This window comes from Ornithorhynchus anatinus, chromosome 20, assembly GCF_004115215.2.
Source record: "Ornithorhynchus anatinus isolate Pmale09 chromosome 20, mOrnAna1.pri.v4, whole genome shotgun sequence".
In the NCBI taxonomy this organism is placed as follows: Eukaryota; Metazoa; Chordata; class Mammalia; order Monotremata; family Ornithorhynchidae; genus Ornithorhynchus; species Ornithorhynchus anatinus.
In genome coordinates, this window is record NC_041747.1 from 5,673,149 (window position 1) to 5,698,117 (window position 24,969).

Consider the following 24,969-nt stretch of genomic DNA (forward strand, 5'->3'; position numbering starts at 1 on the left):
ATAAAACAAAAAAATTCAGTCCTGGAACCATCCGCTTCCACTTTTAGCCTATTTCCCCAAATCATTCTGTTTTCATTTGAAATGATGAAACTCCTTGTAAAGGTATAGACAGAAATACATAAATCACCTGGAAAAGTAAAAAACTTACCTGAGCAATTGAATCTTTTTCTAAATGAGCTCGAGACCCACAAGCAATAGCCATTTGATTCTAGGGGAAAAAGGGGAAAAAACCAGTATTCTAAGCATCAACATATCATATCACGTTACCCAATGTCTTGATCTTAGGAGGTGGTGTTTTCATCACACCACCAAATGCCATTTTTAAGGAACCCTGTACAATTTCAATTGTAGCATCACCCTATTTTAATTCCAGAAAATATCTGGAGCTCATTAACTATAGGCATGAATATACACATACGTTTTAAAATTAGTGAAAAATATAGTTTCCTGTTCACAGCCTCAAAAATACTGTAGAATTAAATTAGCTTTTGTCTTCTCTCATAGATAAAAAATCTGACATATCATTGGCACATTGGTAGTAAAGTATATAACTGAGGATCTTTAGCTCTCAGGAAAGTACCCACTTTCCATTTCAAGTGTGGGTGTGAAAAAGGATTTGGGAGGGGAAAGGGGCGGACGGGGAGGCGGCAGGCTTCCGAAAACCCCAGTTTGGGTCTTTTTGGCCCTGACTGAACACTCTGAGGTCTTGTGAGAGAGTAAGAACAAGTGAGGCTGGGAGTCCAGATCAAAAAGTTGTAGGGGCCGCCAACCCCCCAGCCACCCCCGCCTCCTAGAGTTGGCACCCAGGAAAGTGACAGAGAAGGGCCCCAGAGCCAATAACACCAAAACCACTCATTGCTTTTCTAAAGACATCTTCCACGGGTTTTGGTTCAGGAAAAGATTATTCAGGGCAAGATTTCCTGACCGAGTGGTGTGTTCCAAGGAGGGGAAGAAAGAAAAAAAAAAGACAATGGGAAAGGCTAACCATCCAAAGTGATTTTTCAGGCTTAATAGGCTTTGTAGCAGACACCCTGATAAAAGAGAATTCACTGAATCCATGATCCATATTTGGCATTAACAAGGAACTACAACCGCCTGTGTACAAATAAACCAACTGGTTATTCCTCTTCAGCACATCCTGGTACAAAAGAGCTGTGTTTGATGGAAAGTATGCAGGAGGAATGGAGACATATAGCCTACAAGATATCAACACAAAGTTCAGGTTTTTTAAAAAACAATTGTAATCTTCATTGGTCAGAAGGAAATCTAGGCTTCTCTGTGGGCAGGGACCCTGTTTACCAATTCTATTGTTTTGTACTCTCCCAAGCATTTATTACAGGGCTCTGCACACAGTAGGGAAGCACTCAATAAATGCAATTGATTTATTCTAGCATGATCGCTAATGAAGAATCTTTCATAAAATGAAATGCCAAAAATCACAATATTTCTTTCCGAGAACTCTTCCTATAAGCCCAGAGAAGTTTTGCTTTATTTCCATAGTCTGTTATGGAAATATATTTTCAGACAGTGATAATCTGATAGTCTAACTTATAGAAAACATTTCCATTCTCTGTTCAGAAAAGGTGGACTCACCTAATGCTCCTCTGTTGGGCTTTGGTTTATCTTCTTTTTTTTTTTAAACAGATTCCTAGCTCTGTTTGGATTTCACTGCAAGGGAAAAGGTTTATAAGGAACGTTTACCTCAAGTACGAGGTCAAACTGACAACTTCCTTCCCCTTCTCTAAATCTTCGGGTATTAGGTTACCATCCCATTTCTAATGTTTGTCTAAAAATAGAATCCCTCCCTTAAAAAACAAAAAACAAAACCTAATTCACCAATGTTTGAAGCTTCCTTTATAAAGTTTAAGAAAAGGGCTGACATCCATCTGAGTGGGACAGTGTAGGTTCCGCTTGGGCATACAGTACTCTGCATGCAGTAAGTGCTTCATAAATAGCACTGATTGACTGAGTGCAGGAAGATGTACTAGCCCTCCCAGACCTATGCATTATGGTCTTTTCCTCAATTCCACTAGACTATATACTTCTTGTGGGCAGGGTGTCTATTAACCCAGCAATCCTCTCCCAACCTCTTAGTACAATGCCCCGCAGAATAGGTGCTCAATAAATAGCACTGATTGACTGACTGAATTCCATGGTGAAGCTGTGGACCTCAGGTAAAGGCTTCCTACAATCTTTATTACTTAGGAAAATAGTTTCTTTTTGTTTCTAATTTTCTTTTCGTCTGACGCTATCATCTCCCCCCTTCACGCGAGAGTACCTCTGGTGCAGTGCTAGGTCCTACACAAAAGAAATTAATAGACTAAATTGTGAAAGGCAATTACCATTAATGACAGTACAAAGGGGTTCTTTCAGCACAAAGTTTGGCTTATATGAACAAATCAGGCTGTTTTTAATCATCAGTGGCATTTGAGAGCTTACTATGCACAGAACACTGTACTAAATGCTTGGGAGACTTCGATACAACAGAATTAGGGAACACGTTCCCTACCCGCGACAAGCTTCAATAGTACTGAGTGAACGCCTGCTGTGTGCACAGCACTGGGAGAACACAATAAAAGCAGGAGACACGATCCCTGGCCTCAGCGAGATTATAACTGACGACGGGAGACAGACATTAAAGTGAATTATGACTAGAGGGGGCTGTAAAGTACCTAATATTTGTGTTGAAGGCCGATGGTGATAAAACAGGACAGCGACCACTGTGCCAGAAGATTTGGAATAGGGATTTTCTTCTTGTTTTTTTTAAAGAAAAAGTTGGCAGTGAAATATAAAGGTCCAATTCCGCAAGAAGAAACTCTGGTTTAAAAGAATGAAGGAGGAAATACGGGGAAAGCAAGATCGGTTTTCCCTAGAGGAAGAACTGATGCGACTCTGACACTGCAAGGACAATCAGACCACAACATAGCACCATAGCATTCTGAGAAAAGATGGGAATAGGAAGGGGAAGCAAATTTCTCTAACCACTTGGTGCTGCTTTAAAAATCAAGCCGCCCAGGGGAGAAATGAAACAACCCCTCAAGCCAAAGAGAATACACTCTGGCTGCATCCCCTGCGAGCTAGCCCTTGGGCACAATCTGAGTCAGCTGGCAACCTCTTGTGGGGTCAGGACTGCAATGGCCCCAAACAGGCCATTTGGTGGCCACAGGTCATGGAACTGTAAACTATTATTTAGCCGTCGTAATTTAGTAATCCCCCGTTCAGTGTTTGCAACAGAATGGAAGTGTGCAATGCTGGACACAACCGCTTACCCAGCACTGCCTTCATTACAGGTGGCCCTGTAAGACGGAAGGGTTCAGACTTGTTTTCCCTTTTTTTTTGGCCGGCTCTGTACGCAATAAGCATTTAATAAATACTACTAAGTGAACATTTCCAGTGACCTCGTGAAGCTTTGTTACTTCTTGTAAAATGAGGACTACGCTGGAGAGAAAGGTGGAAGACGGGGGGAAAAAAGAAAAGTCACAACATAAACCATGCAATGTAATGAAAAATCTGTTTTTGGTAAAGTGCTGGATGCCTGGATGGTAGAGAGGTGTTAGAAAACCATAAGGGTATCAGGGGGTCATGAATTTTAAAATCAGGAAATGCCCCAAGGAATCTGTATAAATATTCAACCTAGAAAACATTCAGGGGACATAAGGTGCCATAACAAGTCTTTCCCTGGGCAATCGTCCTAGCCATAAACAGAAAAGCCTCTAAAAAAAATCTCCAAAGAAAAGAATGTGATCGAATCACTTTGATTTTAGTCATCTGCAGAGAAACGACAGTACTGACATCCTTTGGCACTGGAACATTTCCATTACTTGGACCTCAGATGCAAGGGATGAGATCCGGTACTCACAGGCCACGGCCGCAGGTTCCGAAGCCCCGCTTCGACTTTCTCGATATCGGCAAACTTTGTGGCTCCGTCAGCATCCGCCATCAGGATCTCCTTTCCCCTGGAGCTGAACACGCCCTGCAATCCATTACACATCCGGTTTGGGGAAATGAATACCCCGGATGGGGAAGGGGAGATTTTAGCTGCATCCCTCATTTTAAATGAGCCGAGGAGGAAACATTAGAACCGGGTAGCACAAAGAACCCAGGATTTAATGTCTCAAGCGTTCTTTGACGCACTTAAAGGCCTAGTAGCCAACAGCCGTTTTGTAGGTCTCATAGATCCTTTCAGTGGGGGGAAGCTTTACCTACTCAGTGGCTGCTGTCCAGGAAGCTTGCTTAGTATAGGGACTCAACATTGTTTAAAGTGTCATTTCCCTGAGGGGGACTATGATGTTTTGCCTGTACTGTATTCTCCCAAGTGCTCAGTGCAGTGCTCTGCACCCAGTAAATGCTCAGCAAATGAGACTCACTGACTGCATCTGGACCTGGCAGGCCCATCTATTTGTCCTTAACCAACCCTGCTGGCAATTTGAAGCAGTTTAGGCTCTGGGAGAGGATTCTCTGGACACCCACAGGGAGGGAAGAAGGGAAAAGACTGGTTGAGAAGCACTGAGCTGCCAAAACCATTTGCGGCCATTAAGTTCGCCATTCCTCCGGCTGCCCGGAGCCCAGACAACAACCTCAAGCTAGCTGGGAGCGGACGAGGGCAGGCAGAAAATACAGGCTGCCACGAAAGGCGGCCGTGTGACGGGCACCTTGGGAAGAGACCTGCCAACCGGATGCTGAATCTCAGGAGATTTGCTGCCACAGAGGAGACGGGGTCTGAATCCAAGACGTTATCGAGCCATCTCATTAGGGCTGGACACTTTCAGAATACTCCGCAGCAAAGCTACTGTTAAACTGCAAACCCAGTCTGCTGTATATACACCTTGCTCATTTATACAGGTCACTAAGAAAGCACACTGAGCATTTTGTCTGAACTAAAATTGTTTTATTTAACTTCGGGATTTGCTAAATGCTTATGAGGTGCTACGGGCTGCCTTAATGGATACAGCACGGGCCTAAGAGTCAGAAGGACCTGGGTTCTAATCCACTTGTCTGCTATGTGACCTTGGACAAGTCACTTAACTTTTCTGTCCCTCAGTTACCTCATCTGAAAATGGGGATTAAGATCATGAGCCCCATGTGGGACAGGGACTGGGTCCAGCCCGATTAGCTCGTACCTACCCCAGCGCCTAGAACAGTACTTGACACACAGGAAGCGCTTAACACATATCATTATTATTAGTAGTATTATAATCAGAGAGAACACAGTCCCTGTCCTCCGCCGAGCTCACTAGGTGGGAATAAATTGGAAAAAGCTTAACGAAAAAGAGTCGTCACCATTTTGACAGCTCCGCCTTTCCCACGATTCTCCACTAGTGTGATCACTCTCACTTTGTCGCTTCCGTACTTCTGACTGTATTTCTGAGCAACCTGTTTGATGGATGAAAAACCGGGAGAGAATTGGTGAGAAACCCAGGGAAGGAAGGCCGAGTTCATGTTCCCTGGTTTAATGTGCAGCTTCTTATCATTCCTAAAAAACGGTGCTAAACTAACTTATTTATGAGGAGGGAGGAGTAACAAGCTCTACTGCTAATGTGGCAGAGGGAAATGAGTTCCACTGCAAATGGGACTTTTGTCTTCTTAGACTCAGATGTGAAACAAGGCTGTACACGGCTTACGGTCTTAATCACATCACAGGATGACATAACTTCAGAATATCAGAAATATAAAGTGAAGAGGGCCAGATTTGAGTTCTCTTGTCCCCAAATCCTGCTATCCTGCACCTGGCGTTTGTGCGAAAGGAGGGAGGTAGTTGTGGGAACCTGTAGGTAGGGATGGGGGGGCTGACACTTTCAGAGAGTTGTCCTGTAAAGACAGGAGGCCGCCCTGGAACTTTCTGCAGAGGGAAAATCCCTATGGATTATCCTCTCTAGCAGAAAACAAAACAAAAAGAAAACCCTCCTCTCCTCTGCGGGAGGATCAAGTGGTAGAGTTTCTCTCGAGAAAAGAACAGTCGTGGATCTAGGCGGCAATACCCTGGAGTTTTTACAACTACTGTCCCTCCCAACCGAGCAGTCTCCTCTTTCTGCTTTTCCCCGGCCCCTTTTCTAAGCAAATCGGAATAGGATTTTTGTGGGTACGGTTGCTCTCAAGACTAATGTTAAACACTTCTTTCACAAGAATCACGTCTTACCTTTGAGGTCTCATCTTTGCTGCCGTCATCCACTACTATCACTTCATATGTGAATGCAGGGTTTTGTTTCTGTTTTTTAAAAAAGCCAAAAATGAAAAGGGAGTGAATTGACATAATTATCACTTGCCCAAAATGCTAAAATTTAGGAAGTTTTAATAACGATTCCCAACTCCCCAAATTAGTTGCATAAAGATTTTAAGTTCTACATGACATTTTAAATATCTGTGACCTTTTTTATGCTTAGAACAAAAACTTGCCTGGTAGACCATAATCTGTGAACAAATACATGACATTTAATCTCCAAAAAATTTAGTTCAATGACTCCTCTCATTCCCACCCGAATTACAAATACTACAGATATTCACGCCAGGCCATAGTTTAACTTTTAATGTTGCAATTATAAACAAAATGGGGACTTTTTAGAGGTTGTTTTTTTTAAGATTTAAAAACCAGTACTGACGTTGGACCAGGAAGAAATTGGCATATGTATTTGGAAATACTATCGTTTGGTGACTTGAAGAAATACATCATGATCAATAGGCAAGAGCATTACTTGTTCTTATAAAACGATAATTGACAGTTTTCACTTTCCAATCAAAGGAACCATGGCATCAAAGCCAATCAGTCCATCGGTGGTTTTTATTGAGCAGGTACTGTGTGCGGAGCACTGTGATGCACTATTGGTTCCCAAACGAATCAAGCCCAGTGTTCAGGTTCCCAAAGCTCCAGAGCTGGACCTGGTCCCGCTAACACACTAGAACAGCCTGTAGGCCGCGGAGGTAGTCCGGCCTAGTGGAAAGAGCATCAGTCTGAGATGCGAGAGCCAGGTTCAAATCCCAGCCGTCACTTGGCTGCTGTTTAACTTAACTTCTCTGGGACTCAGTTTCCTCAACTGTAAAATGAGGGTAAGATACCTGCTCTCCCTCCCTTACATTGTGAGCTCACCCTGGGACAGGAAGGAACTGTATCTGATCTGATTACCTTCTAGACTGTAAGCTCATTAAGGGCAGGCAACATGTCTGCTCATTCTTTTGTACTGTACTCTCCCAAGTGCTTAGTACAGTGCTCTGCGCACATAGTAAATGTTCACTAAACAGGACTGATTGATTACCCATATTCCCCTCTGCTCAGCCCAATGATTGGCACCTAAGAAATAAACACCATGCAAATAGAGGAAAGTGAAGACCAACTGCGGAAAGAAGGCCTAATTAACTAAAGTTAGCATTCTCTCGGGGGCTCTAGGGTAGGTATCTTAGACAACTCGGCACCTCTAGGTTGAAGGCATTTCATTTTGAAACTGAAAGCACAGTACCTGTCTCTTCTCTAGATACTCTAAAGCTTCTTCCATCATCAGAGGCACTGGAAAAAACAAATGTGTGCTGTTTCACAAGGCGATTCACGGTCCTTTTCGCACAAGCAAAAAAATCCCGCAGAGCAGAGGCATAACCACTCAAGAGCTATAGCCTACAGTTAAGGTACTGTGGGGAGAAGAGCTTGCTTTTTTGCTAGTCCAGGGCAAAGAGACCTTTCCCCAAAGCTGCCACTGGCGGGGGCGGGAGGGAGAGAAACGATCCGCATCCCGTTCCCACCTCCACTTCGGATCCATCAGTGGTATTTATTGAGCGCTTACTGGGTGCGGAGCAGAGGACTTGTCGTCCGCTGACCAGCCAAGAGGCGACAGGCCAGGCTCCGCTCCCTAAGCGGAGAAGGCGACGGCAGGCAGGAGACTGTGAGCCCTGGGGTCCCCCCATAAACACAGAGAACTCGTGGGCTTGCAGAGACTCAAGTTTCCACTAGCCCATAGGGCAACGACGCTTGTGATCCCTCGGAAGTTGGGCTCCGGTGGCTGCGGTCCCACGGGCTCTTGAGTGGGTTCTGGCTCACACAGACTCTGGTTTTATAGCAGGTGACTATGGGAGAAGTCTCACCTGCAACTCTCCGGACTTTTTCCTCTTTCCCTTCCAGTGATGTTTGCCTTAAGCAGCTATTAAGGAATCTTAATCCTCCTTATCACCACCATCGACATAATTTTTATGGGGTGAAGTGAGTGCAGAAGCCGCAGAGTATAAAATGGGTTCCCTGCCCGGCCCCGAGTCTTAACCAAGTTCTTCCTTAAATTCCCTTTCCGACTCTTGCTTCGAACAGTAAGACGAACAACCCTACTTCGAGCAGGATGCTTACACGGAACGATTCTTATATTTTAAAACCTTCTTTGGGAGGAACAGCCATTGTGTAAATGTAACCACAGAATTTTTGCATTTTCAAAATGACTGTGTGAAGTCTTAAGACCTGCAATTTATACTCAGAAACTGAAATATTACACTAGTCCCATTGAGGAAATGAATATGGAATCAGACATACATGTTAATATGAACCAGAGTAATGTCATTCAAGATCTACATCTATTGGTAGCTGGACGAGAGGAGGATGTTTCTGCTTTGCCAGCTAGAAAATACTTCACTTGATTTGTCAAGGCATTTGCAACTTGCTTTGCGGCACACCAAATTCACAGACTCAAGGCAAAGTAGGACAGAGTCCAGGAAGTGAGACAGACAGAGTACAAAAATCAGAGCAAACTAAATCTTTGCAAACCCAAGCAACTTCGAAAGGAGTTTTTTTTTAGAAAAAATAGCTGTAACGAAATTGATATTTTAAAGGACCATAATAATTCTTAGGTGTTATTTTAGTTACTGTAAAGTCGGATTCAGTCCCTGATATTCTGGATAATAAAATGAAATCAATTCCTTAAAATTTGTTTTGTTCCCCCTCTTGAAACCAAATGGTACTTACACCGTTTTTCTTCATTATACGAAGGCACAACAACAGACAGCTGCTTAGTAGGGGGGTCGTTTATACTAGGTAAAACTTCTTTCTTGCCTCCTTTATTTAAGAAGAACTTCTCTTCCTCATGTCGATAAATATTTGGCATTTTCTTAGCAGTTATAAACGCAACAAAGGCAATCTAGGAATACAAAATGAAAAGAAAGTTTACTTGGTATATTTTTTGAATAATCGTTAAAAATACAGTTCACTGGTCCCGAACCTCTTCTAGGTTATTCTGCTTCTCCGTTTTTCCCGTTGACATTATTCCACTGACTAGTCAATAAGTTGCAAACTGTAAAAATCCATCAGTGCTATCTATTGGGCACTTACTGTGTGCTGAGCGATACTGAAAGGAGAAGCAGCAGAGCATAAATCCTGCGGAGCGGGGGCCTAGGGTGGGGGTCAAAATGCTGATCTATGAATGATCAGAGCAGAGTGGAAAAAATCAAGGTTCAAACATGTTTAAAGTGCTAAGGAAAGGAACCAGAGAAGGAAAAAGGTCAACAGCTTTGGGCGGGGTCTGTTGCAAAATTCTCTGGGGGGGAACATTTTTGCGAAATTCTTTAGGGACCTAAGAAAAAGGAGACCAACCCTAGCACGCAATGCTTCTCCACTGCATGAAGAAACAAACTTCGGTGGATTATGAATCAGTGAGATACAACGCGCTCCTTTAACCCTCATCTCCCACCGCTACACTATCCAAAGTGAGAGGCAGCACTGCCTGGTGGAAAGAGTGGAGGATTAAGGTCAGGAGATCTGGGTTCTAAACCCGCTTCCTCCACTTGCCTCCTTCGTGAGAGGCTTTGGGCAAGTCGCTTAACTTCACAGAATAGAATAGACCTAAGCACATCATCTCAGTGGAAAGAGCCCGGGTTTGGGAGTCAGAAGTCATGGGTTCGAATCCCGGCTCTGCCACTTGGCAGCTGTGTGACTGTGGGCAAGTCACCTCACTTCTCCGGGCCTCAATGACCTCTTCTGGAAAATGGGGATGAAGACTGGGAGCCTCATGTGGGACAACCTGATGACCCTGTATCCCCCCCCAGCGCTTAGAACAGTGCTCTGCACATAGTAAGCTCTTAACAAATACCAACATTATTATTATCATCAATAAGATAAACAGAAGCAGCGGGGCTCGGTGGAAAGAGCCCGGGCTTGGGAGTCCGAGGTCGGGGGTTCCAATCCTGGCTCCGGCCGCTGGTCAGCTGTGGAGCTTGGGGCAAGTCACTTCACTGGGCCTCGGTGACCTCATCTGGAAAATGGGGGTGAAGACTGTGAGCCTCTCGAGGGGCAACCTGATGACCTTGGAAAACAACACTAATAATAATGTTGGTATTTGTTAAGCGCTGACTCTGTGCAGAGCACTGTTCTAAGCGCTGGGGGAGATACAGGGTCATCAGGTTGTTCCACGCGAGGCTCATAGTTAATCCCCATTTTACAGATGAGGGAACTGAGGCACAGAGGAAGTGAAGTGACTTGCCCACAGTCACACAGCTGACAAGGGGCAGCGTCAGGATTGGAACCCATGACCTCTGACTCCCCAGCCCGGCCTCTTTCCACCGAGCCAAGCTGCTTGGATTCCCCCCACGGCGTTTAGGGCGGTGCTTGGCACACAGTAAGGGCTTAACAGATGCCATCATAATAATAATGTTGGTATTTGTTAAGCGCTTCCTAGGTGCAGAGCACTGTTCTAAGCGCTGGGGGAGAGACAGGGTCATCAGGCTGTCCCACGCGAGGCTCACAGTGAATCCCCATTTTCCAGATGAGGTCACTGAGGCCCAGAGAAGTGACTTGCCCAGAGTTCCCCAGCTGCCCAGGGGCAGAGCGGGGATTGGAACCCATGACCTCTGACTCCCCAGCCCGGGCTCCTGCCACTGAGCCGCGCTGCTTGGATCCCCCCGCAGCGCTTAGAGCGGTGCTTGGCACACAGTAAGGGTTTCACAGATGCCATCATCATTATCGCCATCATCATCATCATCATCATCACTACCTCCACACACACACACACACAGACAGACACACAGAGAGGTGGGGGAGGGGAGGAAGGGGCGGGGGCGGGTCCCCTCCTCTCACCAGCAGCAAGGCCGAGGCCGCCAGCGCCGCGCCCAACAAGCCCAGCTGCACCAGGCCCGGCTCCATCCTCCATTCCCGGGGCCGCCGCCGCCGCCGCCAGCGGGATGGGGATTGGGATGGGAAGGGGAATGGGAAGAGGGAGGGGGAACCTATGGGGCAGCTCCACCTAGGCGGAAGCGGCTTCAGACTTCCGGCTTCCGGTTTCGTCTCCGCGCCCCCTGCCGGCCAGGCGCCGCCCCTGCACGCTCCTCCTCCCCGCCACAGCGCCCCCTGCCGGCCAGGCGCCGCCCCGCGCTCTCCTCCTTCCCGCCACAGCGCCCCCTGCCGGCCAGGCGCCGTCCCTGCACGCTCCTCCTCCCCTGCCACAGCGCTCCCTGCCGGCCAGGCGCCGCCCTTGCACTCTCCTCCTCCTCTCTTCCCCCGCCACAGCGCTCCCTGCCGGCCAGGCGCCGCCCCTGCACTCTCCTCCTCCTCTCTTCCCCCGCCACAGCGCTCCCTGCCGGCCAGGTGCCGCCCCTGCACTCTCCTCCTCCTCCTCCTCTCCCCGCCACAGCGCCCCCTGCCGGCCAGGCGCCGCCCCTGCACTCTCCTCCTCCTCCTCTCCCCGCCACAGCGCCCCCTGCCGGGGGCGGCTCCCCCGCCGGGCGGGAGGCCCCAGCGCCGAAAAGCGGCGAGGCCGCCTGGGAAGAGGACGGGCCTGGGGGGCAAAAGGCCTGGGTTCGAATCCCACCGGCCGCGGGGCCTCGGGCGACTCACAACCTCTGGGTGCCTCACCTCCCTCCTCTGCAAAATGGGGATTTATTACCCGTTCTCCCGCCTACATTAGGCCGGACGCCCCATGTGGGACCCGATCTCTACCCCGGCGTTTAGTCTAGTGTCGGGCGCGTAACAAATACCACGATTATCTCCGCTCTGGTAATAATAATTGGGATTATTGAGCGATTAGTACAGTGCTCTGCACATAGTAAGCGCTCAATAAGTACGATTAGCCGTGCACATAATCGATTACACTGTCAATCCCTATTAGACTGTAAGCCCGTCATTGGGCAGGGACTGTCTCTATCTGTTGCCGAATTGTATATTCCGAGCGCTTAGTACAGTGCTCTGCACATAGTAAGCACTCAATAAATAAGATTTGCTCTGCACATAGTCGATTAGACTGTCAACCCCCATTAGACCGTAAGCCCGTCATTGGGCAGGGATTGTCTCTATTAGTTGCCGGATTGTATATTCCGAGCGCTTAGTATTGAGCACATAGTAAGCGCTCAATAAATACTATTGAATAATAATAATCATGGTGTTTGTGAAGCGCTTACTATATGCTAAGCACCGTTCTAAGCGCTGGGGTAAATGCAGTGTGGCTTAGTGGAAAGAGCCCGGGCTTGGGAGTCAGAGGTCATGGGTTCTAATCCCGCCTTCCCCATTTGTCAGCTGTGTGACTTGGGGCAAGTCACTTCACTTCTCTAGGCCTCAGTTCCCTCATCTGTAAAATGGGGATGAAGACTGGGAGTCCCTCGTGGGACAACCTGATCACCTTGTATCCTCTCCAGCGCTTAGAACAGTGCTTTGCAACATAGTAAGCGTTTAACAAATGCCATCATTATTATTATTACAGAGTACTGAGGTTGTCCCGCGTGGGGCTGACACTTTTCATCCCCATTTAACAGATGAGGTACAGAGAAGTTAAATGACTGGCCCAAGCCCACACAGCTGACAAGTGGTGGAGTCGAAATTAGAACCCACGACTTCGGACTCCCAAGCCCGGGCTCTTTCCACTAAGCCACGTCCGCCAATCAGTGCAGAACAATCAGTCCTTTCTAGACTGTGAGGTCGTTGTGGGCAAGGGACATGTCTACCAAACTCTTTTACCATGTAATAATAATGATAACGATGGCATTTGTTAAGCGCTTACTATGTGCCAAGCACTGTTAATAATAATGTTGGTATTTGTTAAGCGCTTACTATGTGCCGAGCACTGTTCTAAGCGCTGGGGTAGACATAGGGGAATCAGGTTGTCCCACGTGGGGCTCACAGTCTTCATCCCCATTTTACAGATGAGGGAACTGAGGCCCAGAGAAGTTAAGTGACTTGCCCACAGTCACACAGCCGCTGTTCTAAGCACTGGGGGGGATACAAGGGGATCAGGTTGTCCCACGTAGGGCTCACAGTCTTGATCCCCATTTTACAGATGAGGTAAGTGAGGTTCAGAGAAGCGAAGTGACTTTCCCAGCTGACAAGTGGTGGAGCTAAGATTCGAACCCATGACCTCTGACTCTCAAGCCCGGGCTCTTTCCACTGAGCCACGCTTGCTTCTCATATCACGGGCCCGTGGACGGGGAATGTGCACTTGTTGCTGTATTGTGCTCTCCCAAGCGCTTAGTACAGTGCTCTGCACAGAGTAAGCGCTCAATAAATGCGATTAAATGAATGAACTCCTTGCAAAGAGCCTAACACCTGGGGGTGGAAAAATGCACCTTTTTGTCCAGGGATTTCCTTGCAAAAGCTGCAGCACGCCCACAGGTATGCGTCTACTTTTATTCTTTTCTGCCGCCTGTAGAGCGGGGAATTTTGCTCAGGAGCTGAGGTGTTATACTGTCCCAAGCGCTCAGTCCAGCGCCCCTCCCCCCTTAGGCGCCCAACAAATAGCACCCAGGGCTCCCCCCTCCCTCCAGCCCCCGCTCCGCCCGGCGCATGCGCAGAGGCTCGGTGCCAGGCGCCCGGGAGGGGGGGGAGAGGTAGCGCTGCGTCCGCCCGCCGCGGATTCGTTAAAATCCAAAACTCAGAAAAGCGCCCTCGGGCCGGGGAGCGTCGTCGCTCCCTGAGGAGAACTCTAGCCGCCGGTTCGGTGGAGGCGGCGCCTTTTCGGCGGCGGGGGGGGGGGGCGAGGCCGGGGCGGCGGCGCTTTGACGAAAGTGCGGCCGGGGAGAGGGGGGACTGAAGGAGGAGGAGGCGGATCGAAGGAGGAGGCGGCGGAGGAGCGTCTGCGCATGCGCGGAGGGAGGCAGGCGGGCGGTCACGTGGTGTCCACGCAAAATGGCGGCCGGCTTCAAGTGAGCGCGTAGTGGTAGCCATGTCCTTTCCCTCTCCTCGTGTTGGGACCATCCCCATTCGAGGCCTGGACCCCGGGCTTCTCCCCTCCTTTCCCCCCGGAGGGGGACCGGCGGGTAGCCGGGAGATCTGGGTTCTAGGCCTTCCCTAGATACTCTGTGCTGCTGTGTGTCCTCGGGCGAGGCGCTCAACCTCTCTGGGCCTCCTCCTCTCTCCAAACTGGGGATGAGATTCTTGGCCTCGCCCTTCCGAGACCCGGGGAAACTCATTTAACTTCCCTTCCCCCACTTTCTTTATGTGGAAAATGGGTGTTAGACACCCCTTTCGCCTGCCCCTTGGATGGGTCCATTTAATGGACTGGTTTCTGCCCCACCGCTCAGCACAGTGCTGAGCGCATGGTGGGTGCTTAACATCTACAATTACCATTCTTAAAGATGGTGCTTCATCTGATAATCCTGCATTTACCCTGGCATTCAACGATGCATTAAGGGAGGGGGGCGAATACAGGAGATTTAGATCAAATATGGTCTTTGCCCCACAACTGCCTCCCAAATTCAGAACTGATACAAAGTATCCAGCGCTTAGGACAGTGCTTGGCACATCGTAAGCGCTTAACAAACGCCGTCATTATTGCATCCTGTTGCGTTATTGATGGGGGGGGGTCTTTTCCTGCGCTGAGAGTCTAATGAAGCTTCAAAAAAGATTTTTTTTTACCTGTGTTTCAGGACTGTGGAACCATTGGAATATTACAGGAGGTTTTTGGTGAGTAGAGTCAATTGTGTAATGAAATATGGAGTCTAAATTTAAAGGTTTTTTTTTCTATTTTTGCTTTCATATAGAACTTTGCGTATGTTTTAAAATTATGAGATCCCCATGAATCACTTTAAAAGTTAAACGATACCCTGGTACAACCTTGATTCTTTGACTTGAAGAGCGCATTTTGATCTCTGGGGTGTTTAGACTGTGAGCCCGTTTGGGGGGCAGGGATTGTCTCTATCTGTTGCCGAATTGTACATTCTAAGCGCTTAGTACAGTGCTCTGCACATAGTAAGCGCTCAATAAATATGATTGAATGAATGGCTCCCAGTTTCGAAATGCTCTCTTGCTCTTCTTGTTTCTTAGGGCTCTTTTTAAAGTATGTGTATATTTGTGTGTAAGAGAAACCTTGGAAATGATTTTATGAAAACCAACTATTTACCAGCCACCTGTTCAAAAACAACACCCCCCAACTTAATAATAATTGTGCTTCATTTCTACTCCAAGCTCTAGGATAGAAACAAGATGATTATCTGGTCAGACGCAGTCTAAGTAAGAGGGAGAAAAGCTGTTGAACCCCTATTTAGCAGATGAGAAAACAGCCATAGAGAAATTGAATTGCCCATGGTCACATAGCAGACAAGTGGCAAAACTGGAATTGGAATTAGCCCCCAAAATGCCCACCTCCCACCGCCCCTCTTCATTCACCCACCTGGAAGATTGCCACTAAATGATATATCACTCTCTCCCACCCCCCCACCCCCAATATCCACTTACTTTCCTATATAGAAAGAGAACTGTCGGCCCGATGGAAGGGAACTTGGTGAATTCAGAACTACTACTGTCAATATAGGTGAGCATTTTAATGTTTCAGAATAGAATGATTTAATTTATTCCAATTTTAAAGGCTGAGCAGATTTGGGGGAGTTCAGGCCACGTCGCAGCCAGCAGAGGTGTCCCTGGATTAGGCGGCTTTTTTCTCCCTCGGGGCAGTGATGAAAACAAGTGCAGAGAATTTCCCAACCCACCAGAGTTTTCAGAGCAGGGGTTTTTTATACTGCAGAACCCCATGGCAGAGAGCCACGGTTTCCTCTAACCGGATGGCGAGCGGGCTTGCCGGGAGGAAGGTGGAGGGGAGATGGCGGTGAGGGCAACTGGTAAGCAAGAAACATGGCAGTGGTGGGCTTAATCAATGAATCGAAGGTATTCACTGAGTGCCTATTGTGTGCCAGGAACTATAGTGAGCTCTTGGCAAACATGCCATACCCCTTCCAGGCCCAGGCCCAAGAGGACAACCAAAAGCAGCCAAATGCTAAATGACAGTAACTACTAATGACAGGCCGAGCCCACAAGCCACCCACCAGGGAAGGGAAGCCACAGTTTGGCCACTAGATTATCAGTTCCTTGAGGATAAGAGTCGAGTCTACTAACTCTGTTGTATTATAGCCTCCCAGGCAAGCACACCGCCCCCCCCCCCCCCCCCCCCTTAGTTACTCATTTGCAATGGCCACGAGTAGTGGCCAAGTGTCCTTCAGATGGCCACAGGTTTGGGTCTGGAGAACGCCTCATTTCAGTTTAACGGACAAGACTGTGATGGGTCGTGAGTGTGAACTCGGTCCCAACCTTCCCAAACGGACCTTCTCGTTGTTGTAACCCAGGTTCCATCTCCACCGCCGATGGTTCTGCGTTAGTGAAGCTGGGCAACACGACCGTCATCTGTGGAGTGAAAGCGGTAGGTCTCACCGACTCTTCTCGGCGTTCGAGACTGGGAGACTGAGCGGGTTGGGCTGGAAACCTGCTCGACATTAATCAGTGGTATTTATTGGGCGCTCACTCTGCGCAGAGGACTGCGCTAAGCTCTTGGAAGAGTATGTCAATGGACTTGGTAGACACAATCCCTTCCCACAGGGAGTTGTAGTCTACCATTTTAAATGCTCTGCGTGGCTCGCTAGTCTGTCTCTTTAGAGTTTGTTTCCAAAGATCGAGGGTTGGTAATGGGATCTGGGGTACGAATAATAATTAACATGGTATCTGCTAAGTGCTCCTACTCTGGGTCAAACACTGTACTAAGCGTTGGGGTGGATTCAGGGCATTCAGGTCAGGCGCAATCGCTGACCCGATCAGGGTTCACGTTCTAAGTATGATGGTGAACAGGAATTGGTTCCCCATTTTACAGATGAAATGAGCACTGCTAAGTGACCTGCAGTGACATTCCTTGCGAATTGGAGTCATTTTCTTTAAATGCACTGAGTGTTCAGAATTTGTTACAGGCACATAACAAGGTGCTCTAGGAGCCCTCTGTTTTCCTAAGAGCAGGCCTTCCAGGGCAATCCTTATAACTAAGGACTTGAAGCAATAAACCCAGTGCTGAGGTTGAAAGTCATTTGGTTCACGGATTCATTAGGTGGAAAATCTAAACTCTGAATTCTGTGGTAGAGCCTTTCCTGGGACAGTATTTCCCACTTCCCCAGACCAAAGCTTTGTCAGGGGGCCCGAGTGAGGAAATGAACCATTTGGTCTCCCCGTAGGAGTTTACAGCACCCCCGGGAGATGCACCCAACAAAGGATACGTTGGTAAGTTAAATATTCAGTGTTGTGTCGTTTTTGGACGTTAATCTTGTGCAGACCCATAAGCCTATGAAAATGTTTTCCCAGCCCAAACGATGACTTTTTCAAAGGTCTGATGCTTTAACTGGGGCCCGGGGAGGATTCGGTATGCTGCTAGTTAAGTCAGGGATCCTCATCTAGAGGAAGGGTCGCTTTGCCGGCAAAGTAAGACGACATCGAAAGGGTGTCTGTTTATCCTGGCAGATCCCTCGGCTCTGAGGTGATCTCCAGTGGATACGTGGAAAAACTTAAGATACTGTCGCCTTAATAGTGGGAGTATAAATGGGGATGCGAACTTCTTGCCTACAAGTCTATTGTAGGGATGCTACAAATATTCATGTCTTATTATGCCAACTTACCCAAACTGCCAAAAGAAACAGCAGAGGGGAGCCGACTGAGGAGTTTCTCGCTTGAGAAAGGGCAGAGAAATGTTGGCTACATCTGTCCAAGCGAGAGAACCATGTAATAGAAAATATCGTGTCTTCGTTAGGAATAGCTAAGAAACGCCTAAGCCCAGGGCGGAGAGAATCGGGCTCCCTTGCTGGAGATGCTGGGGCTGGAAAGGAGATTTTTCAGAGAATCTCTGAGAAGGCACTGGAAGGGAGAAAGATCAGTGTTGTGTTCTGAATTTTCTTGTGCTGGCTGAGTTGGCAACCCTTCTGAAAACCCATTTTAATCTTATTAAAAAGTAAATCCAGTCCAAGGAGCCCTCCCTTCCCCTCTCTGTGCAGATGGAATTTTTCAGCCCCTAAAGTGGCTGGGTAAATGAGTTTGTTTCATTGCAAAGAAAGATTCCAGTGACTTGGAGGTGGTTGAAAAATGAAACATGACCCATGTGAACTCTGTAGTCTAGCTCTTGGCTAAAGAGTGGGGTTTTTTTTTTTGTTTTTTTCTTCCCAGTTCCTAATGTGGATCTCCCACCCCTGTGTTCATCAAGATTTCGCCCTGGACCTCCTGGGGAAGAGGCCCAAGTGGCTAGCCAGTTTATCAACGACGTCATTGAAAAGTAAGGCCCGTCACCATTCAGTGTGGTTGCCGGGGCCTTTCGAGTACTTGCACTTACTTCTAATGTCTTTGTCTCTCATCAAGCTCACAGCTGATAGCCAAGGAAGATTTGTGTATTTCCAAAGGAAAGGTAAGAAAAGGGGAAAGAGGGGCAGGGTGTTTGTCTCTTACGTACGTGTCTTGGCTTATAGTCAACTGTTTGGAATTGAGATTTCAAATTCCTTTCGTGACTGGTATTCTGAATTTCGGGCTAGAGTTAGAAGTGTGCGAGTTTTTTTGAGGATGGGGGTCATGTCTTCCAGCTCTTCATTGGATTCTTAATAGTTTTGGGGGAAAAAAAAATAGGATTTCCTTACCCCATCCTTCAGAGTTAGTTCTTGCGTCACCAATGTTAGATACTTAGCTAATACCGTAGGTTGCTCATTTTAACCTGGACGCGTCCTTTCAAGGTTTTAATTCTCGTGCATGCCATTCGTTTTCTAGCTTGCATGGGTTCTCTACTGTGATCTAATTTGCCTCGATTACGACGGGAACATTTTGGATGCCTGCACGTTCGCTTTGTTAGCAGCCTTAAAAAATGGTGAGTGGTCTAAGCCCGGAATATAGTAGCCACAGCCTCCCTTCTGGGTGCCGAGATTCCTTAGTGATGATCCAGATTGAACTGATTGATAACCGGATACTCAAAGACTTGTCCCAAACCTTTCCCCTCTGTTTTCACTTTCTGTCCAGTAACTCATTGTGGACCTTCTTGTCCTTGAATATATCTACGCCCATCTTGAACCTATTTTCTGCAGTGACATATACTACATGTGTTTTCCATCCTGTGGGTGAAGAAGTGTTTGCTTTTCTTATACTCCTGCTACCTTCGAGCCTGGACGGGCTTCTGTCCCACCCTGGAACTGTGGGATTTGGAGAACAATTCGGTGTGGACTGTCTTTACCTTTCTTGACTTTGCCAACGTCATCTCACCTCCAGCTTTTGGGTATTAGTCTATCCTCACACAGAAGCTATTTCGATTACCCCGTCTTGCCCTCCCGTAGAAGGCAGCGAGAACCAGTAGACGTAGAATAGTCTGGTTGTGAATATTCCTTGCTTGTATTCAGTACTAAAAATGAGCCGAATCCCGTGTTTTCAATACCCTTCTCGATAGCAGAAAAAGCATCTCGTTCTCCTGGCTGTCACTACTTTGGCTTTGTGAATGCCATCTATTTTTTTCTATCCATTGAGGGAGTTTTATAAAAATGTTCTGACTTTCTGAATGCTTCTTGTTTTTGCAGTACAACTGCCAGCAGTTGTGATCAATGAAGAAACGGGCTTGGCAGAAGTGAATTTCAAACAGAAGACTCCTCTCAACATTAGAGCATATCCAATCGCTACATCATTTGCTATATTTGATAAGTAAGTTATCGGATGGATGTGTTTCTCTAAGTTGAGCTTGCCGTGGAGGAATACAGCCCAAAACTGCATTTTGCAAGCTTGTCAGTATCATCAAACCAAAGAAAGTATTCTGCTACCATGATGGTGTTCACTCACTGTATTGGTTAATTTGTGTATTACTGTGCCTTCTTTTAACGGTATTTAACTGCTTACTTTGTGTAGAGCACAGGCCAGGGAGCCAGAAGGATGTGGGTTGTAATCCCTGTTCCTCCACTTGTCTGCTACGTGACCTTGAGCAAGCCACTTAACTTCGCTGTGTCAGTTACCTCGTCTGTAAAATGGGGAATGACTGAGCCCCATGCGAAACAGGGACCGCATCCCACCTGATTAGCTTGTATCTAACAGGGCCTGGCACATAGTAAGTACTTAAATACTAATAAAAAAAAAAGGGTCAGGCACTATATTAAGCGTTGAAATAGATAAGCCGATGAGTTGGGACAGAGCCTGTCCCAAAAGGGGCTCACAGTGTTACTCTCCATTTTACAGAGGAGGGAACTGTGGCAAAGAGGAGGCAAGTGACTTGCCCTGGGTCATACAAGCAGACGAGTGGCAGAGCCAGAATTAGAACCCAGGTCGCTTTGATTCCCAGGCTAATGTTCTATCCAGCAGGCCATGCTGCTTCTCTTCATTAGAAGAGAGATTCTAAGTTTTGGTAGAAGGCTAATCTTGTTGAATACTGGTGAATTTATAAAACTATGGCACATCTCGTTTCTTAGCACAATACTCATAGTTGATCCAACTGGGGAGGAGGAGAATTTGGCAACTGGAACTCTAACAGTTGTAATGGATGAAGAAGGGAAACTGTGCTGTCTTCACAAACCAGGTACATTAGGAACTAGTGATCTGTGTGTGTATAAGTATATATTTGCCCATAGAAATATAGAAAAGTTTGTCTAGATAAACTCCGCACGATACCGAGAAGTGCACGGTTGGCACCAAGTGCTGGTGAGGGAGGTGATCGGGGAAGGCCTCCTGGTGGAGATGGGATTGCAGGAGGGCTCTGAGAGCTGTGGTCTGGCAGACAGAGGGGGAAGGGGCTCCCTTTTAAGGACATGAGGCAGGGGCCAAGGTGGGTGGGAGGCACAGTTAGGTAAGTAACGGTCTCCACTTGCAAAGCGTTACCCTGTTTGCATGGAACCCAGATCTTTTGTAAGGGTCGAGTCTGATCGATTGAACGAGTCTCCTTCACTTAAGGAACACTCAGAATGAAGAAAGGGTTGGTGTCCTGGATGTACTTAAAGGGGGTAGGCGCTTTTCTTCTTCAGTGGTATTTATCGAGTACTTACTCTGTGCAAAGCACTATTTAAGCCCTTGGGAGAGTAGAATACGACAGAATTAGCGGACAGGTTCCCTGCCCCATAAGGAGCCTCAGAGTTTACATTCGGAAACTGAACGACGCAACTAACTTTTCAGGTGGCAGTGCCCTGGCGGGAACCAAGCTTCAGGACTGTCTAAGCCGGGCCGTGACCAGACACAAAGAAGTGAAGGTGTTGATGGATGAAGTCATACAAAGTGTGAAACCAACATAAGACATCCAGAAAGACTTTTCCAAAATGTATTTGTAAAAATTGTATCTTAACAGTGTTCAAAGCTTTTATACTAACAAAAATCAATACCACCTTTACCAAGGCTGTTTGTTTCCAAAATTTCTTAAGACGCCTCCTGGTACGATGCGGTGTTCTTTACGGAATTGTGTTTAAAATATGATTCTAGAAAACCAACCCTACTTTATCATTAGAACAACTCCCTATTTTTCCCCTGACAGGCGGGATCTCCGTGTTTCCTTATGCCCTAGAGTGTGGCTCTTTATTTGCCATGTCCCCCCACCCCGTGGATGTAAATTACATATATATATATATATATATATATATATATTTTAGGATAACAAAAGTAAAGGACTGTTTGATTCAATGCTCTTTAAAGAAAAAAAATAAATAATGCACGTCGGAAGTGTGGGGGAAGGCCAGGGCGCCTCTCACTTTTTGAGGGGCTGCCTGTAGGTGGCTACCGCCGGAGCGGGGCTACCGCCCCCGCTGTTCTCATAGCCGTCGGAGGCTGCCAGAATCGCGACCGCTGCCGGGGAAGGAAGAAAAACAGGGTCAGCGCTCGGACAGGGGGAAGAACGGAGAGGAAAGCAAGAAATGAGTGAGGTTGAAAGGCTTTTGACGAAACCAGGGTGCAGTGAGGCAGTCTGCCAGGAGCTCAGTTTAATAATAATAATAACAATAATGTTGGTATAAAGTGCTTACTATGTGCAGAGCACTGTTCTAAGCGCTGGGGTAGATACAGGGTAATCAGGTTGTCCCACGTGAGGCTTACAGTTTATCCCCATTTTAGAGATGAGGTAACTGAGGCCCAGAGAAGTGAAGTGACTTGCCCACAGTCCCACAGCGGAGAAGCGGCTGTGTGGGGATTCCAACCTATGACCCTTGACTCCCAAGCCCGGGCTCTTTCCACCGAGCCACGCTGCTTCTCAGTATAAGACCCGTTGTCTTAAAACCAGTGGAAAATATCCTGCCAAGGCTTAAGGGACATTGCTTAAAGTACAGCAGTCCTGATTTTAATGTGCAAAGCAAGTGGATGGGGCTGCAACATTGATCCTTAAGGAAGGAAAGCGTTTGGATTGAGCGCCAAGCTGGACATCAGCATAAAGTTGGTCAGTGTGAGATGGCATCCATTTTTAAACAACAGATCCCAAAATGAACTTTTAACTGCATCTTTGATACTGGCAAAAGCATCAAATTCTAACCTCGATTTTAAAGTGACAGAAATTTTCACGAAGCAGGGACTGGTGACGGCGGAACGGTTTAAGTAGTGTGGAGAGCCAAACTCAGTGAATTGAAGAGTCCAATGTTTAGGTTAGTGGTCTCGAAAGTTTCTAGATAAACTGACAACTGGTAGGGAAGGAAAACAGATGCAGTATAAAAATACTTCCCCCAGTCCTGCATGCTCACTCTGATCATTACAAAATCCATCCGTTAAAAAAAGCCATTCAAAAGCTCGGCGATTGCACACAATTCTGCACAACCCCCAGATCACCATGTAGGAATAAGATTGTCCGGAAAGTTGTTTAGCAGACAGCTTTTATGTTTGGACTTTACTTATTTTCCTTTCAGGCAACTGAGAAATTGCACAAGCGGCAGATGATGAGAGGGTGGACTAACTAGGTCGGTAAATTAAATGAGAAACACCAGACTGGACAAATCGTTGGCCTGCTACACCTCAAACCTAATTCTGACTTTTTCCAGCTTCGGTGACGACATCGTCCCCCTGACTGGAACACCCCCCGGCCCACGGTCTGTAGGCTGGGTACTTTTGGCTAAAAAAACCCAAATAAGATGAGGAGTCGCTACATACCCGTTGCTTGGGGCGGCATAAAGCTTCCGACTCCCGCCAGGTTAATAACGGCAGCTTGCTGAGCAGATAAGGCCTGGTCTTGGCCGACTGGACCTTGTTCAGAACCCTGAGAGAAAGAAGTGACAGTGGTGAGCCGCCTGGTGCCTGGTTCAAGGGGAAGAAAATGGGAGTTTTCAGTTCTTCCATTAGTAAGAGTGTATTTACGAGCCTAACTTTTACCTCCTGGTGTTAAACTCTGCCCTACAGAGGGAATAAGGGCAGGACACCTTAAATTCAGCCAGGATTAAAATAATATAATCATAACTGTGGTATCTGTTAAGCACTCACAATGAGCCAGGCACTGTGCTAGTACCGGGAAAGGCACGGTCCCTATCCCACTTGGAGCTTGCGGTCTAAGGGCTAAGTATATAGATATTTACTCCACATTTTCAAGATAAAAATCGACCTTCACAAGAGAGCTACAACCTGCCCTTCCCTCCCCATCCAAATTGCTAATTAACTAATCCAAGCGCTATCCTATCCCGACTTGATTACTGCATCAGCCTCCTTGTTGATCTCCCTGCCTTCTGTCCATCCCCACTCCAGTCGATACTTCCCGCTGTTGGCCGGATTGCTTTTCTACAAAAATGTTCAGTCCACATTACTCCACTCAAGAACCTCTAGTGGTTGCCCACCCACCTCACGTAAAACTCCGTACCAGTGACTGTGAAACGCTCAGTCACCTTGCCCCGTCCGACCTTACTTCCTCTATTTCCTACTATAACCCGGCCCGTGCCTGATTAAGACGAAGAGGCCTTTCCTGACTAAGCCCTCATTTCCTCTTCTCCCACTCCCCTTGTGTCGCCTTTGCACACTTCATTCACCCCTCTTTCAGCCCCACAGTCCAAACACTGGACTGTAAGCTCTCTGTAGACAGGGAACGTGTCTGCTAACTGTTATACTGTACTCTCCCAAGTGCTTCGGTAACAGCTGAAGAAATACCACTGGTTGATGAGGAAACTGAGGTGCAGAAAAGTTAGGTGACTTGCTCAAGATAACACAAGAGGCAAAGAGCTGAGCTGGGAAGATAACCCAGCTTTCCTGTCTCCTAGACCTGTACTCTTTCCATTAGGTCACACTGCTTCTAGCTCCCAACAGTGGCCAGCCTCGCCATTTTTCTTCTCACTCCGTAACAGTAGGTTCTCAATCATTCCAGCCCCAATTTAATACACCCAGTGAGTTTTGCAAAGGAAGGGAATCAGTCACATTCCCCAAATGACAAGATAGACTACAACTCTGAATATCTGTCATCTTTCCACAGGGACATATTTAGCCAAAAGCAATGATCGCTAGCTCCAAGCCTCTTACCTATAAATTCTAAATAGCCGGACACAATCCGGGGCGTAAAACAAATCGGTGAAGTAAGGAACAGCAGTGACGCAGAGGTCGACTAGGTGTTGGGTGTGAATGTAAGCCTCGGAGTCGGGGGACCAAGGTCCTAAAATCCCCGCTTCATCACTTGGCTGCGCTGCACCTCAGGCAAGTCAATTCACCCCTTTGATTTCCTCAACTATAAAATCAATCAGGGGTATTTATTGAGCATTTCCTAAGTGTACTAAGGGCTTGAGAGAGTACAGTGTGGATGAAATACCTGTTCTCTCTGTCTCTCGCTCAGTCTCTGAGCCCCCTGTGGGACAGGGACTGCGTCCGACCCGTTTATTCTCTATCTGGCCGAGCCCAGCATTGAGAGC

General features: G+C 47.2%; 3 protein-coding genes across 17 annotated transcripts in view; 1 reads left to right on the forward strand and 2 right to left on the reverse strand.

Moving 5' to 3' along the window:
• The window catches only part of ALG5 (ALG5 dolichyl-phosphate beta-glucosyltransferase), a 28,225-nt gene extending 14,589 nt beyond the window's left edge, over nucleotides 1-13,636 (reverse strand). The window contains exons 1-7 of one of the 2 annotated variants that reach the window (XM_029047998.2): nucleotides 13,504-13,636; nucleotides 8,927-9,098; nucleotides 7,449-7,495; nucleotides 6,137-6,205; nucleotides 5,281-5,373; nucleotides 3,860-3,973; nucleotides 149-208 (exon numbers count right to left, since the gene is read on the reverse strand). In XM_029047998.2, coding sequence (XP_028903831.1) covers nucleotides 149-208; nucleotides 3,860-3,973; nucleotides 5,281-5,373; nucleotides 6,137-6,205; nucleotides 7,449-7,495; nucleotides 8,927-9,065 — 522 coding nt within the window. In that variant the 5' untranslated portion in view covers nucleotides 9,066-9,098; nucleotides 13,504-13,636. Of the gene's footprint in view, nucleotides 1-148; nucleotides 209-3,859; nucleotides 3,974-5,280; nucleotides 5,374-6,136; nucleotides 6,206-7,448; nucleotides 7,496-8,926; nucleotides 9,099-11,029; nucleotides 11,228-13,503 lie in introns of those variants that run through there. The other variant, XM_001511695.5, reaches the window with a different exon arrangement.
• A 350-nt stretch (nucleotides 13,637-13,986) lies between these two features.
• EXOSC8 (exosome component 8) lies at nucleotides 13,987-21,513 on the forward strand. Of its 4 annotated transcripts, none has more exons than XM_001511718.6 (11): nucleotides 13,987-14,079; nucleotides 14,803-14,839; nucleotides 15,623-15,686; nucleotides 16,492-16,565; nucleotides 17,362-17,407; nucleotides 18,341-18,446; nucleotides 18,530-18,575; nucleotides 18,929-19,025; nucleotides 19,723-19,843; nucleotides 20,599-20,705; nucleotides 21,296-21,513. In XM_001511718.6, exons 1-11 carry the CDS (start codon nucleotides 14,063-14,065, stop codon nucleotides 21,409-21,411), a joined length of 831 nt encoding a protein of 276 aa, XP_001511768.1. In that variant the 5' UTR covers nucleotides 13,987-14,062; the 3' UTR covers nucleotides 21,412-21,513. The 4 variants fall into 4 exon arrangements, with proteins under 4 accessions (XP_001511768.1, XP_028904350.1, XP_028904349.1 ...); XM_029048516.2 differs by lacking the exon at nucleotides 13,987-14,079 and adding an exon at nucleotides 14,402-14,475; XM_007668539.4 differs by lacking the exon at nucleotides 13,987-14,079 and adding an exon at nucleotides 14,586-14,680.
• Nucleotides 21,424-24,969, reverse strand: part of SUPT20H (SPT20 homolog, SAGA complex component) — a 30,042-nt gene continuing 26,496 nt past the window's right edge. For 9 of the 11 annotated variants that reach the window (XM_029048508.2, XM_029048509.2, XM_029048512.1 and 6 more), the window contains 2 exons: nucleotides 23,240-23,345; nucleotides 21,424-21,955 (listed from right to left, as the gene is read on the reverse strand). In XM_029048508.2, coding sequence (XP_028904341.1) covers nucleotides 21,858-21,955; nucleotides 23,240-23,345 — 204 coding nt within the window. In that variant the 3' untranslated portion in view covers nucleotides 21,424-21,857. Of the gene's footprint in view, nucleotides 21,956-22,416; nucleotides 22,777-23,239; nucleotides 23,346-24,969 lie in introns of those variants that run through there. The other 2 variants (XM_029048506.2, XM_029048514.2) reach the window with 2 other exon arrangements.

Coding starts and splice junctions, on each gene's coding strand:
- EXOSC8 (XM_007668539.4), top strand. CDS start 14,601: ATGGTCTTTGCCCCACAACTGCCTCCCAAATTCAGAACTGATACAAAG. Junction 14,840..15,622: donor AATATTACAGGAGGTTTTTG/GTGAGTAGAGTC, acceptor TTTCCTATATAG/AAAGAGAACTGTCGGCCCGA. Junction 19,844..20,598: donor TCATTTGCTATATTTGATAA/GTAAGTTATCGG, acceptor CTCGTTTCTTAG/CACAATACTCATAGTTGATC.